This window comes from Mesoplodon densirostris, chromosome 5 (genome assembly GCF_025265405.1).
Source record: "Mesoplodon densirostris isolate mMesDen1 chromosome 5, mMesDen1 primary haplotype, whole genome shotgun sequence".
NCBI classification, from domain to species: domain Eukaryota; kingdom Metazoa; phylum Chordata; class Mammalia; order Artiodactyla; family Ziphiidae; genus Mesoplodon; species Mesoplodon densirostris.
Genome location: NC_082665.1, coordinates 43128813 through 43151039, shown reverse-complemented (window position 1 = coordinate 43151039; position 22227 = coordinate 43128813). Strand labels below are relative to the sequence as shown.

General features: G+C 34.1%; 1 protein-coding gene across 1 annotated transcript in view; it reads left to right on the top strand.

The window, feature by feature from the left end:
• PROS1 (protein S) overlaps positions 1-22227 on the top strand; it is a 61040-nt gene that overhangs the window by 28131 nt on the left and 10682 nt on the right. Inside the window, exons 4-11 of the mRNA XM_060099808.1 lie at positions 3493-3579; positions 5481-5603; positions 5703-5834; positions 8761-8886; positions 11518-11639; positions 13232-13347; positions 16158-16347; positions 21612-21779. Of these exons, the coding sequence (XP_059955791.1) occupies positions 3493-3579; positions 5481-5603; positions 5703-5834; positions 8761-8886; positions 11518-11639; positions 13232-13347; positions 16158-16347; positions 21612-21779 (1064 nt within the window). The remainder of the gene's footprint in view (positions 1-3492; positions 3580-5480; positions 5604-5702; positions 5835-8760; positions 8887-11517; positions 11640-13231; positions 13348-16157; positions 16348-21611; positions 21780-22227) is intronic.

Genomic DNA, 22227 nt, shown 5'->3' with positions numbered 1-22227 from the left:
GGGAACCTTTATAATTTTGTCTCTGGTAAACCTAACAGTAATTTTACTAATTACTACAGCTCATGCTGGGAGCTCCTTACAGTGAGATAAGGTCACCCAAGAAATCAGACCACTAATACTAACCCATACTTTTTGGCAGTGTTTGGATTTAGAGTTGTAAGTGTTCAGAAATCACATTAGTCTATCTATATACTGCACTGAAAACATGGAATTTGGGCAGAAATACTCTGCATTATATACTCTTCATCATATAAAGATAAGTTTTTAAGTTGTGTTCTTTTCCTTAGAAAATGGAATACACTCTGCCATCTATGTTGGCCTTTAAAATATCACCCAATAGAATGGATGATTAAATTAATGGGAGAAGAACTTCTTGGAAAGAATGCTAAATTCTGAGCCAAAATGTAAACATCAGAAATAGTTTTTAGTTTCTAGTTCTTGCCAGATTGGTGGATTAGCTCAGACTGCTGACTTCTCTTAAAATCATCTCAAGAGAAACAATAGCATTCCAGGCACTAATAATAACAAAATGAAATGAAAACAACAAGAAATGTGAGAAACCCATGGATAGACTGAAGGCTGTTTGACCTAGTATGGGGACCTGGGGTTCTGACTGCTGAGGCAGCAGTAAGAGGACAGATTGGATAGTTAAAAAAGAACCTAAGCGTTCAAATCAAGCAAATTTTTAAAAGTACAACAGAGCAAGCCCTGAGTAATAAAAAGTAAGGAAATAACAAAAGTAGAGATAGAAGTAAGTTAAATGGAAAACAAAAGAGAAGATTAACAAAAGAAAATCTCATTCTTTGAAAAGGTAAAATAAGGAAAGTAAGTTAGACTGACCTCTGGCAAGAATAATCAAGGAAAAAGAAAAAAAGGGAAAGAAGAAATGCCAAAACAAAAAGTGTAGGACAAAAGGGGGAAATACTATAAACCCAACATAGATTGGATTTATAATCATAAAATAAAGATTATAAAATAAAATATAATCATAAAAAGTTACAAAATATGATCATATAATAATATGGATATAGGAACTGTTGTAGTCTAGAACCAAGGTTTCTTTCTAGGATGTTCTGTCCTGACCACTGGAACCTCTCCTGAAAGTGCCTCTTTCTTAGGCTTTCCTCCCTGATGGCCCAAGTTTCTATTTCTAATTCCGTTTCTTAGGAGAGCTTCTGTTTCAGGCTACAAAAGCTAAGGCAATCTCTCTCCAACTCTCACCTTCCTACTCATTCTCTCCAACTTCCTCCATTCCTGTTGGGCAGCAAGAAAGAGAAGTGGGAAGGTAAGGGATCGGGATTGCACTGCTTTGGAATAGCCATGCAACTTGCTCTTCCCACTGTAATTCTAAATGCAGGTTTCCAAAAAAACATTATCACATGTATGGATGAGTATGGACTCATATATAAGGTGCTTTATGGGTTAAACCTACTTTGTAATCTGGCCTGGGGTCCTAATCACCATATGAAGTCATTTCACCTGAACCTCTAGCTTAAGGGTTTCAAATTTTAGCTGTCAGATTTGTCCAGAAGTGCAAAATGAGGCTTTCTTACAAATGAGAATCCTAATGGAATGTTCACACTAGAATAAGATAATTCTGGGAGTGGGTGATTCAAGAGGAGGGACAAATGAATTCAGGGAAAGAATACTCAAGACTTAAGATTGCCTAGGTCTCACTGGGCCTCCAGAAAGACCACGATGATGTAAAGTATTGTTTCTATGGGAAAATATTATAACCTACTTTGGTAGGCTAAATAATGACCCCCTAAAGATGTTCATGTCCTGTCCTCAGAACCTCTAATGTTACCTTAAATGTTGTCTTTGAAGATTAAGTTAAGGATCTTGAGATGGAGACATTATTCTGTATTATCTGGGTGGTTCCAATGTAGTCACAAATGTTCTTAAACAAGAGAGGCAGGAGGTCAGAGTTGGTAGTAGGATATATGACAATGAAGCAAGAGTTGAGAGTGATATGAGGATGGGGCCATGAGCCAAGGAATGCAGGTAGCTTGTAGAAGCTGAAAACACTGAGGAAATAGATTCTCCCTTGGAGTTCCTAGAAGGAATGCAGCCCTAACAACACCTTAATTTTAGACCTCTGATTCCTGTAACTGTAAGATAATAAATCTGTGTTATTTTAGGCCACTAAGGTTGTGTTGATTTGTCACAAAAGCAATTGGAAAGGAATATACACACTGACTTCAAATGAGCCTTTAAACCCATCTGTGATAAACTGCACTCTCCAAAGGTGGCTGCAAAAATATCTCCCATCTCACATACTCTTCTGCAATGTCATCTTGCCACTTCCCCATCACTATGTGGAATCTATCCTTTTCTCCCTCCTCCAAATCAGGGTGGACCCAGAGACTGCTTTGATCAGTAGACTATGGTGCAAGTTATACAATGCCTCTTAACTGGCCTGGCAACTTCTGCCTTCTTCCTCTTGCAAGCTAGGTACCATGAAAGCAGTGCCACTTTAGGACTGCATACTCAGGGAAACTCAACCACATGGAGAAGCCCTGAAGCATGGCATACCGTGTGGAGATAGAGATGCTAAGGAACCTGAGCTGTCAGACATATGAGTGAAAAACAATCCAGGAGGTGGATCTTCCAGACCCAGCCACCCTGGCTGATCCCATGTGCAGCAGAGACAAACAGCTTAACTAAACCCTTTCTAAAAATTTGATCCACAGATCATGAGCAAAATAGAATGATTATTTTAAGCCACTAATTTTGGGAGTTGTTTGTTACTCAGCAAAAGATAACCAAAAGACCACCTTTTTAGTGAGTTGGTTACTATCTGTCCAATGAACTGATACATATAATGTCTTCAGTGGCTATTAAGAAATGTTATGTTGTTGGCACTAAATGACACCTGGTTAATTTAAAGTCTGTACATATTTTATCTCTATTATTTCAGCTGTTATTTCTGCCAGATTGCTATATCTAATTTCACAGAGTTCTAGTAAGAAATAAAATGAATAAAGTAAACCTGCTTTGTAATACTGAGGCATTATACAAATATTATTTTGTTAGTCTCTATGCAACATTGGAAGTATTGGAAGTTGCCTACTGCAACCAGAAACACTGACTTATTCTACTGACTTAATTATAGACAATTTCTAAATTAAGCTCTGGCCTATAGATTTGAGGGTGACTTTAGGTCTCTGCTACAGAATTAAGAACATAGATTTATGTGGCAATAAATTTCCCTACTAATTCAAGATATTTTTCACTTCTGGCTTTAAGGTTCTTTTCCAAAGAGAAGCCTCTATAAATCTATTTTTCATGATTCTGTGTTTATTGCAATCTTGCTTGTAGATTTTTAATTTTTCAAAAAGGTGGATGGAAACGTTTAGGATTGACATTTTGAATGCTGAATCATGTAAATCTACAGAAGCATAAATATTCTACCACTTTGGATAATTTCTACCATGATTTCAGATCAAGTAAGTGTGCCTGCTCTAAGATTACACTTGTTTGTATTTACAGGTTGTCTTGGCTCCTTCAGAGCTGGATTATTCACTGCTGCTCGTCTGTCAACTAATGCTTACCCTGACCTAAGGAGCTGTGTCAATGGTAAACACCTCTACCATCAGTTTAAAAAACAAAACAAAACAAAAACCTGCAAGTAAATTACCCCCATCTAAATATAACTAATGTTTAAAAATCAACAAATGAGCCCTTGAAGGACTGCAAGGCCCAGCAAGGAGGTATTCTCAAAATGCATTTGAAGGAATGTTTTTTATTTTTTTTATTTTTATTTTTTTGGCCATGCCACATGACTCTAACACTGGATCAAATTGGCCAAATAATTATTTCTTTCAGTATTTATTTATTTGTTTATTATTTATTTAGTTTAAACTTTTTATTGAAATATCATACATATATGTATGTATGTGTACAGCAATGTACACGAAAGATGAATTTTTTTCTTTTTTTTTCTTTTTGACCATATTGTGTGGCTTGTGGGATCTTAGTTTCCCCACTAGAGATTGAACCCGGGCCACAGCAGTGAAAGCGCTGAGTCCTAACCACTGGACCGCCAAGGAACTCCCTGAAGGAATGTTTTTTAGAAGTAAATGCTGCTGTTTTACTTAAAATGAATTTTCCACCTAATGTTTAAATTGAAGTGTTCCTTGTTTGCCAAACTTTAGGTCATTGACTTCAGAATTTTATTCCCAAGAGCTTTAATTTGGCTGTTGTTGCATAATCATGTACTTATGACCAAATGTTACAGTTGATTAATAGGTCAAAGTGGAACCACGTTTATTTTTCTGACTTTTGGCATCAACGATATAAATGTGGAAAATCTTGTGATATCAGATTAGCCTTTTCCCCCTGAAGTTCACATAAGGCCTAGTGATAATTCTCATAGATTACTTGTCTCTAGTTTATCAATTTCCTGACTTAGAGTCAGAGAGAAAAAGGTGAAATTGCGACTTGTAAATTGGGATGTTTGTCCAGTGAATATTTTACATGCAGCATTGGCATTATTGAGATATTCATTCATGTGCATTTTCTATAATTCAAAATTAGTTGCAACTACGCAAGTAAAACAGTTTGCCTAAATGTGTATATTTAATTCATACTTTATTTTTTTTATTTACCAAAGGACAGAAAAATAATTTGTTAATTTCCTGATTAACCTGTTTCCTGTCATTTTAACTAATACCTAATTTTCAAACAAATTGATTTTATGAGGACTTTTTTGAAAAGTTCAGTAATTAGGTTTTAATTAGATTAAAAATTTTTTTGTTTGCAAGTAACAGTTTGCTTTGCTAACATAAACAAAGGAGAATGTAAAGGAAGGATGGAAGGAAATTGCAGATGAGCTAGGAAGGCTGGAGAAACAGGTGTGGAAGCATGCAGGAGCCAGGGACCATTGCAGTGTCTAGTGAGGTGAGAGTGACCACAAATAAGTCAAGACACAAATGAGCATATCATTTAAGATAGTGATAAAGTGCTGTGACATTTTATGAAGAAAATGTCCCTCCTTAGGAATCACAGTATTCTGCTACCTGTTGCCCAATGTCTGAAAACCATTTGACTAGAATTCTATTTATTTAAAGCAGGAGAATAAATCTGGTCCTTGTTATTCTATCTTAGCCCAATTTGGAAGTTCCAAATTTTTCTATTGATACTACACTATTTCTATTGATATTGAGTAGTTTTATTGTTCTGCCTACCTCATGGAATTGTTTTAAGGATCAAATAAGGTAATATATGAAAAGAATATTAAATTACAGTTATAAAGTACTGTATATATTTGCAAATATAAAAGTAGTTCCCTTTTACAAAATAATTATAAAGATTTGTCTAATGGATCTACTTTTCTTGATGAAAAAGTATTTGAAGGAATGAGTTGTAATATTTTTCCATTGACCATAAGCTTTGTGCACAGGATTTTATTAAAGGGCGTATAATTCTATTTTACCATGGCATGTGGTAAAAATTAAATAGATATATATTTCCTTCAGCCATTTCAGACCAGTGTAATCCTTTGCCATGCAATGAAGATGGATATATGACCTGCAAAGATGGCCAAGCTACATTCACTTGCATTTGTAAATCAGGTTGGCAAGGAGAGAAGTGTGAATTTGGTATGTATAATAAAGCCAGCTGGCTCATCTGGATTGGCCTCCTGAAAAGTTCTCTGAAGGTTTTATTACTTTAAAAGTAACTTATTTCCTCCTTTTTAGATATAAATGAATGCAAAGGTCCTTCAAATGTAAATGGAGGTTGTAGCCAGATTTGTGATAATACACCTGGAAGTTACCACTGTTCCTGTAAAAGTGGTTTTGTTATGCTTTCAAATAAAAAGGACTGCAAAGGTAAGAGTAAGAAGGTAGACTAAAAAGGTATTTACTATGTGAGAGCAAAATTCAGTTAGAGGAATTTCCCCAGGAAATTCTTGGAAAACTCGTAGGTGGTGAGTGCTTGTAATAAGTATACATTATTATCTACCTGGAAACCTTGTGATACTATGGGACTGCCTTTGGTTTATTGTTTATAGAATATTTTTTTATTCACAGAGTATTTTGTTGTCTTCTTATTGTGTGTGCATGTGTGTACATGCACGTGTTTTAATGAAGAATTTCATTATATGGTGATAAAATGCAAGTCCTTGCATACTACAGTCTTTGTGAAATCGTTGTTTATCCTTTTTCTTCCAGACACTATAATATTATATCCTTTATTCCGATAAGATAAACGGTTTACAAATAAATCACCACAATCCTTAATAACTTCTTTCACTGTATTTTATACTTTCTTGTCAGAAATACCTTTCTAATTTCCAATATAAACCCTTCATCTTGCACCTCATTTCCTGTTGTGATTTTGAAAAAGACGAAGCTCTGGTTTTCCTTCTCTTTATACATCTAATATCACATCACTGGTCATAACTTTTTTTTCTTTTGTAATTTCAGACTTAAATAATTCCAGTCAGTTAGTTTAGCTTTTTAAGTCATTTTACTACTGTATTTGTTTTTTTTTTTAATTATGCTTCTCTTTCCCCCAAATTTTACCTTTCTTTTTTCTGCATAATGTCTTTTCCATTAGACTGCTTTAACTACCTTTACTAAATCTTCAAATATAAGTGCTAGGTACGTGGATGACTAAAAATGAAATTCTCCAGCCTGGAGTTAAATTTTGCCTTTAGAAAATGGGAGCAAGTTATTCTTTCTTCTCTCCTTTCCTCCTTCCCTTCCTTTCTTCCTTCTTTCCTTCCTTTTCTTCCTTCTTCCCTCCCTCCCTCTCTTCCTCCTTCTCCCCCCTCTCTTTTTCTTTCTCCCCCCACTTCTCCTCTTTTTGTGATGAAGTAAAAAAATTCAGTAAGTTAAAATGTCAAGTTTTCTTTTTCAACTCTATTCATATCTGCTTTGGTAAATCCTTAAATTGAATTCATATTCAAGGAGTGGTCTGTCCCTCACTGCATTGTAGTGTTTAGTCTAGCATAGTTTACTATAATATCATTTAAAGTGCAAATGAGTGACTCTAAGGTGAACTGTATAAGCTAACGATTTATTATGAGCAGTTATCCAATTTCAGATTATATATCTTTCTTGTTTGCCTAATTGAAAGTGTTTGAGGTTAGAGATTTAGAATATCAATATCATTAAAACACCAGTTATAGAAAACCATTATAATGAAGGGATACCATATACATTCCACAAGCAAATAATACCCATTAAAACTTCTACATCTAAATACTTGAATAGTCTATACTGCTAAAGAATTTGTGATTTATATTTTTAATTAATAGGAATTTAATCCTTATCCATTGAGTTAATACACCTTAACAAAAAGTTCTCTTATAAATGAGTGTCTCTGATGATCAGAATGTATGTTCTTGTATTCTTCATTTACATAGTCTTTTATCCATGATACCTAAGTAATAAAATACAGACCTAGAAGAAGAATATGTATACAACTGTTACAATAGGGCCTTTGCTAAAATGTGGATATGGCTGGGATTAAGCTGCCAGTAAATGTGCAAAAATGCAAGAATAAAACTTTTCATCAGACATTAGATGTCAGTGTAGAGTCATAAAATGTATGTGCTATAACCGACACTCATATGATTTAAATGAGTCCTTGTAATATGCCTCAAACCAAATAAATTTAGTCATATGTTTTTACTTTCTGTTGAAAATATGGATTTTATAGCTCTTTTTAGAAAAGTAAGTATTTTTGAAGTAATTGTAGATTCACATGCAGTTGTAAGAAATAATAAAAAGAGATGCCATGTACCCTTTCCCCAATTTCTCCCGATAGTAAAATCTTACAAAACTATAGTACCTTATAACACCCAGGATATTGTCACCAATACAATCAAAATACAGAAAAATTCCCTTACCACAAGGGATTGATTCATTTATTTTTGTGCAGGTCATTTTAAATAGAGAAATGTCTGAAAATTTGACTATTAGTCTGTGGAAAAATTAAATTATCAATATCAACTTTTTAGAGTAGAAAATATATTTTTCATTCTGAGCTCACCTTTCCTCAGAGAGTACAAATGAAAAGAGTTCACTAATAATTACACTTCTATTGAACTATTTCTGTCACTTGTTTTGTTTTTCTCACAGGTGCTTATTCAGTAACTAGTTGCAATCAATACTTCGTCTCCTACTCTACTATGTAATATAATAAACGCATCTGAAATTTCTGGAATAGTAATTTAACACTAAAATTTACGCTGAATTAGCTGCACTTTATAAATACTTTAACACCTTACTCAATCCCATTTTATATTTGGATCACTCTTGAATACTTTAAGCCACAATAATAGTATGCAGATTTAGCTATTGTCCATTTCCAAAGGAAAGGTGTAAGACTGATGAGCCATCTCATTTTTATTTTTTATATTTGTGATAATGCAGAGTAAATATGCTGTTAAGACCATATTTCAGAAACATGTATTTAAGAATACATATTAAGAATATGATGAGTCTCTTCTTCCATTTATTTTCATACTGTATCCTGGTAGATAAGAAAAAAAAGCGCTTTTTTTTTCTTTTACGTGACTACAAAGGAAGTAGCAACCATCAATCAAATTCCCTATGTATTTGTATAAAGAACTCATATTTAGTGAACTAATATATGATGATAGATTTAATATTTTGTTATTCCCAGGCTACTTTGTTGTCTCATTAGATATATTAAACTAGATCCAGGAAACACAAATCAAAGGGTCTTTGCTAGTATCTTCTGGTATGGGAAAAATGTTTTTTAATATACTGGTTTCATTTATAGATGTGGATGAATGCTCTGTGAAGCCAAGCATTTGTGGCACAGCTGTGTGCAAGAACATCCCAGGAGACTTTGAATGTGAATGCAGTGAAGGCTACAGATACAATCCCATATCAAAGTCTTGTGAAGGTAAAGTTCTGGTGGTGTCATTGGTGGTGAAGAGGGTGTTTGCACGCTGATTTGATATGAGAAGCATTGGTTCTTTAGTAGTATGCAATCTGATTGGCCCTCTATGCTGTATATGAATTGGAGACCTCCCATATATGATAGAAGCAAAATAACACATTTTAAAAATTATTTATTTATTTATTTACTTTTGGCTGCGTTGGGTCTTCATTGCTGTGCACGGGCTTTTCTCTAGTTGCAGCGAGTGGGGGCTACTCTTCATTGCCGTGTGCGGGCTTCTCACTGCGGTGGCTTCTCTTGTTGCGGAACACGGGCCCTAGGCGTGCGGGCTTCAGTAGTTGTGGCTCACGGGCTCTAGGGCGCAGGCTCAGTACTTGTGGTGGATGGGCTTAGTTGCTCTGGCTTGTGGGATCTTCCCGGACCAGGGATCGAACCCGTGTCCCGTACACTGGCAGGCGGATTCTTAACCACTGCGCCACCAGGGAAAAAAACACATTTTATAATATTCAAAGATAAAAAGAACTTCAAGCTCGTAGGAAGAACACATGCACAAAAAGAAGGCAAATTTAAAAATCACGTGGGTGTTACAACAAGGGTGGTTAGAAACCTTCGGTTTTATACCAAGCTTTTCAATGATTTTCTGTGCATATATCAGTGTGCCTTTTATTGTAAAATAGTAAATGACCTAGTTCTATTATACTTAAATATATGTAAAAGAAAATCTCTTCATAACCAAATGATAACCAAGCTCTAAAACCTTGAGAAGTACTGATTAGTAATGTCAGTGCCTGTGGTTTTGGGAGAACCCCTTGGAGCTTATGATTACTTCGTTTGGCTCCAGTGGTGCTGTCATGTGTGCCTCAGGTAGCTTAGATGTGTTAGAGCAGGAGTCCCCAGCGGCCGGGCCTACACCGGTCCACGACCTGTTAGGAACAGGCCACAGAGCAGGAGGTGAGGGGCGGATGAGCAAGTGAAGCTCCATCTGCCACTCCCCGTCGCCCCCCATCACTCACATTACCTCCTGAACCATCCCCCCACCGTCCGTGGAAAAATTGTTTTCCACGAAACCAGCCCCTGGTGCCAAAAAGGTTGGGGACCACTGTGTTAGAGAGATTTTTTTTAAAAGTGTGGATATATATAAATTATCTCATATCCTCCTTTGAATTTTTTAAAATTTCAAAATGAATTTAATACCATGACTAAAACTAATCAAATCAATAATTTTTCGATTGTGACAAAATATATATATAAGATGTGCCCTTTAACCATTTTTAAGTGTACAATTCAGGGGCATTAATTACATTCACACAGTTATGCAGCCATTACCATATCTGTTCCAAAACTTTTCCAAACAGGACTCTGTAACTGTTAAGCAATAAATTCCCCCTCCTCCCTTTCCCAGCCCCTGATAACCTCCAACTACTTCTGTCTCTATGAGTTTGCCTAAATTGATAATAATCTTAGAATCTTTTTTTTTCAACTATTTGTACTCCTTTTGAGATTTTGATGTGTTATATCCTTATGCACTCACTGAAAAATATCCTCCCAACCCACCATTTCTACTCTCCCAACACTCCAGGTGGAAATTACTGTAGTAAGCCCTAAGCATTTGCAGATTTATTATTAGCCAACTTCATCATCAATATTGTAGTTATATTCAATGAATGACAGATTTTTAAAAAAATATATAAATGTGAAAATATAAATATATTTATATAAATATATAATACTTTATTACTCTAGTTATACTATTCAATTTTTATGGTACTGAGGGTTAACTAACTTGGGGGGTCTATTTTAAGGCATTTTAAGGGAGAACTTATATGCTACAATAGTATTTGAGTTTGGGAATTTTCAAAGATCACAGGGTGTATTCATCAAAAAGGTCAAGGATCGTAGGTAGCTCTGAAGTGTACTTTAGTTGAAGTATCTTATTGCAGCTTTTCAAGAATGATTTTCTTAAAATATGGAGTAGAAACAGGGACCATATAGAAGATTTCACAGTATGGGAGGTAATAGCACAGTGAGGTTTTTTGTTTTTTTGTTTTTTGTGTTTTTACATATGAAATAAATATATGTCCTTACATTTATTGTCACCAGTAATCATTGCATTATGGAAAGTGAAATTTTCTTGATATGTTCATTTAATCTCCAATTATATTAACCTTCAATTAAAAGAGATCTTTTCTTCCCTTCCCTTCCCTATCTTCCTATCCTCCCCTCCCTCTTCCTCCCCTCCTCTCCCCTTCCCTTCCCTTCCTTTTCTTCAAAGCAAAGAGTTAAGAAGTAGTGTCAATGGAATTCATATGATCAGATGTGACAGTTACATGGAGACTCTCAGTCTTTTTTTCTTCAAAATCATAAAATTAATATAATTGTTATATCTTTATTAATTATTAATTACTGAAAGTTATTCATTAAATTTGTTGGTCAGGTATATAAATAAATAGAAATTACACTTGTAACTCACTTAAATTTCCATGGCAAGTGTATAAATGTGATTTGATGTCAAAGGATTTTCTTTCACTAAGGATTTATTATCATTGATTATCTCATACTAAAATCAACATAGTCCTTCTTCTGTGGGATTGAACATTTAGGAGATATTAAAATTTATGTTCTCTTTTACCCCAGATGTGGACGAATGCTCTGAGAACATCTGTGCTCAACTTTGTGTCAATCACCCTGGAGGTTACTCTTGTTACTGTGATGGGAAGAAAGGATTCAAACTTGCTCAAGATCAGAAGAGTTGTGAGGTAACATTTTGCAAGGCTAACCTTCCCATCTCTTTTTTAAAATGAAAGAACCAGGTACTTTTCTCCACATAGTTGAGATAAATCGAGAGAATACAGATGTCTATCATAATTGCTATAGTTCAAAGCAGGCTATGAGTCACAATCTATTTTACTAATTTTGGTCATGTAAGTGGTAAACATTGTGGATAATTAGTGACTGGATTAAAAAAAAGAAAAGCTGCAGGGCCACAGTTCAGAGAGTGCTCATCTGTATAGCCTGTACATTTATAAAATGCAAAGTGTATGTTTATTTAAGACACTAAGAAAAGCTGAGGTTTATACTCCTCTTTGTGAGAAAAAAGTCTTTCATAGAACTTTAGAGAAAACATTTTCCAGTGTCTGCTTTTCTTTATCGCACACTGACAAGTTTGATCATGCCGCAGGCATGTTAGTACTTGCAGGAGTGCTCATAAAATCTCAGGTGGGAACAACTTTGTCAGAGTAGGATTTAGTTGGGGTTTAAGTATATCGAAATTCAGAGAGGTCAATTTTGTTAATTTGTATCTCTCAAAATTGCTTTTAGTTACTAAAATTCAATTCATAATTGATCCAGAAATTGAATGTTGGGGGTAGGTTCTAGTTCTTCTTCCATTGTAATAAATAGGTCAACATTTGAAGCTCTTTTTTTTTTTCCTAAATAAGGATCACATGTTAGTGATCTTTAGTCAAATTCTTGAATCTCTTTTAATTTTTAAAAGTTAAAGTGAAATTTCAAATGCTTATGAAGCAGACAATAAAAAAAGCTCTAAACTAAATAATGATTTAATCATGAATTTACACATACCTCTATATCTGCTACCCAGAGAAAGCTGTGTATGTCCAAAAAATGTAACATTTCATGTTATGACACCTACTTGGTAAATAAAGGTAAGGTAAGCTAGTTGGCATACGTAATAACTTTGGTAGTACTTCATTGGACTGTATTGTGTTCATGTCTATTTTGTAATTTGGTTTTCTATTATTTCAGTGTTTGTTGTAGTTACACATTACCATCTACCTTGGAATAGATTTATGGAAGTTCTAAGAGGAAATGAGATATTATTTCTGGACCTAGATTTAATACAGTGCTGTTTACACAGTTCCCCCCAGAATATCCCTGTATGTATGCCCAAGAACTTCTCCCTTAAAAAACTTTCCATTTTAATGTTTGTTTTTGCTCTTAGAAGGAAAAAACCTTGATGTTACATCAGATGACTCTAAATCACTTTTTTTGTGTGAATTCCTTGGAGATTACAGTGATATCTTACTTTATATTTAACCCATTCAGGTTTTCCAGCATTCCTTTTACTATCTAGATAGCAAATTTTTGCTCAGAAAAATTTTGGCTTAATAAGACTTTAAAACATGTGTATTCTTGGAGATTATACTGATGGACTATACAAGGAAGTAAAAGATACTGCTTTATTATTACCATGGGTGTTCTTAATTTATTTTAGTGTATCACAGAGGATACATTTGACAAGAATACTAGGAAATAGAGAAAGGATGATACCCTGACACAAACACCAAGCAGTAACCTACGCTTTTTGTTTGTTTTGTTGCTTTTTCTCCAGGCTGTTCCAGTGTGTCTTCCTTTGAATCTTGACAAAAATTATGAATTGCTTTACTTGGCAGAGCAGTTTGTAGGGGTTGTTTTGTATTTAAAATTTCGTTTGCCGGAAATCACCAGGTGAGGTACCAATGTCAATGATAATTTCTAGAGATAAGCAAGTCAGGACATAAGAAAAGAAGTGACTGAAAGGTTTAAAATGTATGAAATTTTATTATCAGATAAGTTAGGTGTATTATCAGTCAGATGATATGAGGTACCCTAAAGTTCATTTTTATCTTTACACGTAATTTTCATGCTTGAATCATTTGGGGTCGTTCTAGGCTGATTTTCTCCAATGACCATTTTATCTTAACCCATAGTTCTTCCTTTCCTAGTGAATACATATTTACTAAGAAGCTGGGAAAGTAGATTTAATGTATTTGTGAAATTTTCATTCTTTATACATGTTAAAAATTAAGTAATGAGAAATATTAAAAATACTGCTTTTAGAATATAGTTATATTCATAATTATTAAGGAAACTATATAAGATTGCTTAAGTAGTATTTTAAAGGAATGCATCACATGATTTTAGTTGACTATCTGGGTACTTTATCTGCCGTTCCTGTAGTTAGGTTGACTTTCGGGAGGGAGTATTTGCTTCTATTTTTGAGTCATGACTCTACTTTAATTATCAAATTTTCTCAGAAGCATACATTGTTGGAACTAGGAAAAGAATTTCAGAATTTTGTTGGAATAATGGAAAGGAAACATTTGAGACTGATTATAGAGTCCAAGTTTTAAAATATTTTAATTAGATAAGCATGAATATTTAGAATTTAATTCATTAGATATATGAGTGATTATTCATTAAATAATTCAACTCAATCCATAGAAATTTTATCATTAAGGAACATTGAAATTTATTCACTGATTTAATTGTGCTCTTTTGACACTCTCGTTTCCCCCAAGTTGTGGTTTTCCCCTTTAACATCTCAGAGCAAATACTATCTTCTAGTGATATAGATTGTAGACAACCTTTCCTTGCTATGAGAGTAATGAGAATGAGAGAGAAGAGTTCATTATTACATACCTTCAGGCACTTTCAGAGGTATTCATTTTTCACAATTCACAAATGCTTGGGCTGTAACACTGGATCAAATTGGATCAATTATTTCTTTCAGTATTTATTTGTTTATTATTTGTTTAAACTTTTTATTGAAGTATTATAAATGTATATATATATAAACATAGAAATATACATGTATCTTACATGTAAGCTTGATGAATTTTTATAAGCTGCCACCTGTGTAACGAACACAAAGAACAGCTAACACTTTAATTTATTTTTTCTTTTTTTGCAGATTCCTTCAGCTCTGTTTCCCATGATCAAATACTTGCCCTACCCCAAAGTTAGCAGATTTACTTTTTTTCACTCTACAATACTTCTGAAAAAGAATGAATTGTTGCCCAATATAATGAATCAGTACGCTGATGTATTCCAGACAGAAAATGTGCAGAACACAACTCTTTGAATTACTGGTTTAGCATGATTTTACAAAGAGAAGGAAATTATCTCCATAATAGGATGAACTTCTATAAGATCCTGAGCGTACATAGATTTGGGTTTTGGCAAGATAATATATGCTTCACATCAGCAAAATGTGATGAATATGAAAGAGAACAGAAGTCCCTACTCGAAGCAAAATGGTTCTTTTTAATATAATCTGAGTTCAGTAAATTCCTACTACATTGTTATCTACCCAACATACTTTATTCCACATTTACCTCTTTATAATATTTTCTTGGAATTCTAAAGACTAAAAAGTTTATTCTATCACTTTTTCTTTGTTCCATTTGAGGTAGATTTGTGCCCCATGCAAATGGTGCCTCTATCACTATACTATTATATGTGGAATAAGAAAGAGTGTGGGATTCTTTCTTGCCTTATTTAGTAATTATCTGAATGCTTGATTTTTAACTTAAATTACCTTTATTTTAACTTAACTCAGATGACTAATAGTTATACAACTATTTTTCCTATTCCCTGTTTATCTTTTTTCAGTCATTTCACTTTGCTGGTTCCTTGGAAACTTTAATGCTAATTCTCATTAAAGTATCCTAAGGGCACTGAATTGATATATATTATTTTTTAGTCTAGCATCCTTAAGATTTTTTCCTCCCCTGTAGCAGCTACATACATATATGTGCAGAGTCTTAACAGCAACAGGTGTTATCAGAGCTCTGATAGCCCCAAACACATGTCTATATCTTTTAAGCTCTCCTTCCATGTACTCTAGTATAGTGATTTATGCAATTAGGGTTTGGGAGAGCTTTTGAAATTAAATGAACAGATACATTTAAAAGTTTTTGACTTTACCTTCCTTTACCACACATGAAGTCTTAATTATGCTTGCAATCATCCAGATGCTATCTTGTATATCTCTGTAAGTGATTCCTTCCTGACATATATGAAATCATAGGAAAATATGCTTTTTGATGGATAAACTTCAATCATGGAATTGTAACATCTTTTACTAATCACGTATGGATATAGCAAAAAAAAAAAAGGAATCTTAATGTCAGATTATATAGTGTATAAAAGGCTCCAGGAGAAAGGCAATATGCCTAATATTTGTACATGAGTATTCCAGCATTTTAAAGAGTGCCTTCAAAACAAATGCCAAAAGATGAAAAATTATCAAAGCATCTTTTCATTGGGAAAAAAGATTCCACGAATAAGCAAGAAAGTATAATAACTTGATTTTAAACACGCATAGAGCTAGAGATAATACAAGAACAGCTTAATCCTGCCCTTCTCTTTTATTTTTTCCAGGGAAAGAGAGTTGGCTCTTTCAACGTATTGCTGTTTGCCAGTACAAGAAAAAAAAGAATAACATAGTCTTCAATATTTCTTACTATTAGGCTCTCTCTTTGTCCATTGTTTAGATTTTCAGCTGAATTTGATTTCCGGACATATGATTCAGAAGGTGTTATCCTGTATGCAGAATCTTCTGATCAGTCAGCTTGGTTCCTGATTGCACTTCGTGAGGGAAAGATTGAAATTCAGTTTAAGAATGAATATACAGCCAAAGTCACAACTGGAGGCAAAGTTATTAATGATGGTTTATGGAATATGGTACGTTTTGCTGAATTCATAAAGAATCTTTCCACTTTGATGCAATTTGTATAAAATCATTGATCATTTTTTTAATAGTGATACCAAAGCAAAATAATTTTGGGTTTATCTGATGTTGTGTGAAGTATATTCTACATGCTGTAAATCCCTGAAACAACCTGAGAAGTTATTATTTCTCAATATATTGCAGATTTCCCATAACTGAAGTTGTTTTCAGTTATTTGCTTTGTTAAAGACAGCTACTCTGTCCTTAACTTTTTACCTTTTTTAGTGGCTGTCACTGGGTGTACAGTGATATCGCTCCTATAGGTCAGGGGTTATTCAAAGACCACTGATCAAGGACAACTACACTGAATAGCCATCAATATTTTTAATGTAAAAGAGAAATACACATAGTAACAAAATAAAAAATTTAATTTAATTTTAAATATTATCATGTAGGTATAATCAGTTTGTACAAACAGGATACATTAGCTGGTACCAATTATAGTGCTTAAAAACTAGCATTTTTAGATAATCCCTAAAAGTGAGTCTTTATTTTAATAATCAAGAACAGCACTTTAATTTACTGTATTAAAATGGAACTTTTCTTGGAGAAGGAATTACTTGGAGGAGGGATTACTGTTAGTCCACAGAGGGGAGAATTCCTTTCCGCAATTAAATCAATGCTACTTTCAGCAGAGAACAGCTGAGAGAAGAATGTTGTGCCCCCAACAGACACTTTCTAAGCCTGTGGGAACTGACAAGAGGTCCATGTTGAGCAGCCATGTAAAGTCATCACTAAATTATTTCATTCTATATTTATCCACTCTTGCAGTCATATACTCAATAAGCTTTTAGTGAGCACGTTTAAAGTGCTACATCCCTGAGTTCAAGGCACTAAAACTATAGCAAGAGTTTGTCCTTGCTCTTGAGGTTAGTACCTCACAGTTTAGTAGCTGATGCTGCATTATGAACTAATACAATATAATGTGAAATATGTTACAGGAAGGTGGTAATAAAGAACAGCTGGGTGCAGATGTGGTTCACCACAAAGGGGGCTGGCTGTCATTTGGCAGCCATGGATTTTGGTCTCCTAACTCTAAAAGAATAGTGTCTTCACAAGATCAAAAGCAACTGTCAGAGAAGTCACTAAAATTCTCTGACTTCTGATGCTTATTAGTGTATCTTTGTTACTACATCTTTCCCACTACATCTATATCTAGAATATTTGATGCATACAGCTATACCTCCAATGCGCTGAAGAATACATTTTAATGCCTAAATCACCTATCTAAAACTGCTAAAATCAGTTTTGCAGCAAAAGACAGTGAACAGATTTTTTTCTAATGAGTTTATACAAATTGAAAATATCAGCTGTTTGAAGGTGAATTTAGATAAATTTCTAGGTAGGATATAATATGTATAAAGAAGAAGGTAAATATTTATCTGTGAAGTTATCATGAGTCGCAAGTAGTGTTTATTAAAGAACTGTTCATGAGTGATATTATTAAAGACAGGATTCGGGATGGATGGAAGGTAGCTGTTCAGTTTCATTTTATTTGTCTCCTATGTTTATGATTCTTGTTAAAAAGAAACTATTATTTAATGATATGCCCATGGTTTTTTTTTTTTTTCTTTCTTTCTTTTTTTTTTTTTTTTGCGGTATGCGGACCTCTCACTGCTGTGGCCTCTCCCGTTGCGGAGCACAGGCTCCGGACGCGCAGGCTCCAGACGCGCAGGCCCAGCGGCCATGGCTCACGGGCCCAGCCGCTCCGCGGCATGTGGGATCTTCCCAGACCGGGGCACGAACCCGTGTCCCCTGCATCGGCAGGCGGACTCTCAACCACTGCGCCACCAGGGAAGCCTTATGCCCGTGTTTTAACTAAAACACTTAAATTAAAATCTCCGTCTATAAACTGAATACAAGTTTATATAAAAAATAAAGTTTAAGAACAATAAGCAAGTCAGAAAAAAACTTGACTCTGGTAATAAACTTGGTGCTGGCTGTTTTTCTTTAAATTGTAATTCAATATTGTAACAATTTATGCATTTTACCTCCCCCCGCAATAAATAACATTTCTTTTTTCACTCCATACCTTTTATATTTAAGAGATTGTATGGGAGCATGGTAGTTTTACTAACTTTTAATCCTGATGATTTATTAAAGAATTATATACTGTTTCAAACAAATTTATGCAGCACAGAAATTATTTCAAATAAATAAATACTTTAAATAAGTATTTTAATTTTAATTAATGACAAAGTGGTTAAGTTAAATTAATCTGTAAACTGGACTGTTCACTTTATAGCAATTGTTTCACTAATATTAAATTATTTTTAAATTTTAAATAAAATACTTTAAAAATAAGAAATTAGAATTAAAGCATATAACAGAATTGTTTTGTAATTCAGATTAAAAAAATTGAATGTGTAATGATTAAGTCATTAGAATGGCTACAACCTGTAGGAATAAGTATTGTTACTTTGTAAGTGATTATTATATTTCATAGTTGGGTATAATCCTAATATTGGTGGGAAATATATAATTTGTATAATAACTTCATTTATTCAACAAAATATTTATTGAGCACTTTATGTGCTATTCCTTCTTCTAGGTGGTGGGGATACAACAGTGAATAAAACAAAGTCCCTGCTCTAATGGAGCTTGCATTGTGGTGGTGAGATGAAAACCACAAATGCATCAACAAATAGACATGTCAGATAGTGATTAATGCTATGAGAAAAAAGAAAAGCGAGGCCAGGCAATAGAGAATGATGATGGTGAGTGTGCATATGGAATCAGGAAAGCCATCTCTGATGAGATTACATTAGAAAGAGACTTGAGGGCACAAGACCGGAGAACTTTTGGGGGGAAGATAATTCTGTCACGTGAACAGCAAGTACAGAGTCTTAGGCTAACTTAGATGATTTTGAGAAGTGACATAATCTAATTTGCATGTTAAAAGATAATCCTGGTTAGGACCTAATGGCTTTGTGGAAACTAGACAGTAGAGAGTATGGACAGAATAGGATGTGGGGTTAGGAGGCTATGGCAGTAACACAATGGAGAGAAGATGGCAGCTTTGACTGGAGTGTTGATAGTGGGAGTGGTGAGAAGTGGTCAGATTCTGTATATAATTGAAGGTCCAGCCTTCAATTTAAGGTAGATAAAAACTTTTTGGTATTCAGCGTAAAGAGGGCTTTAAAAGGCCCTGAGATTGGTTATTGTCAATCTATGGTTTTAAAATCTATCACATCCAATATAATGCTCTAATTATTATATAAAAAAATAATTTAAAAAAGTAATATATACTTCCATATGTAAATGCTCAAGTTCAACTATAATATTTGTCAAAGCTTACTCCTATACATAGAATAACATGAAAGCTACAACTGAAGACATGCTGGGGGGTGTTGTATTGGCAACTCAAAGACCATAAGTGCATAAATGGTGTTGCCATTAGTAATAGTAATTTTCCAAAATGGTGAGAAAATCTTGATAAAAATCCAAACAAAACAAACATCAGTCTGTTCTTTGTTTACAAGATTATTACATTCTTGAAAAATTCAGTGAATGCTGAAATGGTGCAACAGATATTTTGTGTTTATATTACACACAAACACAGGTAATTATAAGCATGAGTATACCCTACATGAATATCTACTAGGAATGTTCAGAAAATTCGTAGGATATTGGATATTTTATTATTTATTTTGCATGACTATCCTGCATATTGCAGGGTGTGTCTAGCATCTTGCAATGTCAGCATACTTCTTACTGTGAAAACTAAAAGTGCCCACCACCCCCAAATTTGCCCTAGAGTGGGGCAGGAAAGACCCTTTTAAAAATATTTGCGTGACTAGAGGGATGAACTCTGGGGCTTATTATAGAGGTTGAGAAGAAGAAGAGGATCCAGCAAAGAAGGCTGAGAAGGGGTGTGAGGAGAAGCAAGCCAGACGGAGGTCCTGGAGGCTAAGTTAAGAACATCTTTCAAGGAGGGAATAATCATTAGAATAAAATGATGGTGACTGGTTATATTAAGGACAGAGCCTTGACCAACTTTAAATCTGTAAATGTTACCAAATTTATTTACTTTACTTTAGAGCATAGTTTTTTCCTTCCTGTAGTTGTGCTTTAATATGCCTATTGTTTGGCTTCCCTGATTGATAAGTAAACGAAGAGTTTGCATTTTGAGTCCTACAGTTTTACATAAGGAGATTGCAGCAGTGGTTCTTCAAATTGCCTTTATGGGAAGATTTTTTAAAAAAATATTTATTTATTTTCCTTATTTTTTTGTCTGCATCAGGTCTTATCTGCGACACACGGGATCTATGTTGAGGCATGTGGGATCTTTTTGTTAAGGCGCGCCGTCTCTTCATTGCGGAGCTCAGGCTTCTCTCTAGTTGCAGCGTGCGGGTTTTCTCTTTCTAGTTGTGGCTCGTGGGCTCCAGAGCCCGTGGGCTCTGTAGTTTGCGGCACGTGGGCTCTTGTTGAGGCTCGCAAGCTCAATAGTTGTGGCATATGGGCTTAGTTGCCCTGCGGTATGTGGTGATCTTAGTTCCCCGACCAGAGATCAAACCCTCTTTCCCTGCATTAGAAGGGGGATTCTTTACCACTGGGCTACCAGGGAAGTCCAGGGAAGATTTTTTTTTTTTTTTTATTGTTGGTTACCACTACTTCCAACCTTTTTTAGCAATCCAAACTACTTTCAAAATTGGAAAAACCCAATTTAATTTAATGTATTGTGCTTTCTTATGACCTCAACTATCTTTGAATTTTGAAATAAAATATAATTTGTGCATAATGAACAGAATACTGAATGTACTAACTTCTCTTAATTTATATTAAAAATTGATTTACCTTATTGATTTCATATTTATACTATCAGACAAATGCAAAATAAGAGCACTTAAAAGTTTTCTAAGATTTTGTAGAGTGACTCACTTTCTTTTTTTAAACTGTTAATTTTATGGCACACTGGTGTTGAAAGATATATATTATACATGGGTGTTTAAATGTAATGGAAATATATTGATTTTTAAACTTTAAAATATGGTGTTGATTTAATTTTCGATCAAGAATTACCACACTAAAACACATTTTTATCACCTTTATACTAATGTGACATTTCAAATGTATTGGAACAAATTAACAAGTACAGTAAAATGATTACTTTGGAAAATTATATACTGGAATAATAACAGGATTTTTCAATCATGGTGTTTCAAATGAAATGCAGTAATGTTTGGTTGTTTGATAATTTTTGTCTTTTTAATTATAGGTCTCCGTGGAAGAACTAGAACAGAGTATTAGTGTAAAAATAGCTAAAGAAGCTGTAATGAATATCAATAAACCTGAAAGCCTTTTTAAGCCTACCAATGGGTTTCTAGAAACCAAAGTATACTTTGCAGGAATACCTCGGAAAGTGGAGAATGCACTCATTAGACCGGTAACGATCCAAGCTTATATCATTCAACATGGATGAATTCCTTCATCTGTAATAGATTTGAAAATGTGTTTTTCTGAGAGTCAAATATATTTTGTTGAACACACCAACTGTGAAAACTTGAATTGAACATGGAAAAATAACATTTTCAACCCTTGAAATTATATTAAGGAAATAAGAAAATGAATGTAGTGTTTTTGAGCCCATTTAAATTCCCAGCATTACTCATGGAGAAGTAGATTTTCAAAAATTCTCCAAGTATCAGTTCAACGTTAACATCATAATAGTCCATACTCAGCCATTAAACATATAAATACATATATTTGAGTCCAAAATTACATGATTTTGTAGAAGCCTGTCAAATAACTTTCTTAGGTCTGTTTTAGGACCAAAATTTGGGAGATAAGGATAGCACATAAGGTGGAATGTTTTAAAAAGAAAAACCTTCTGT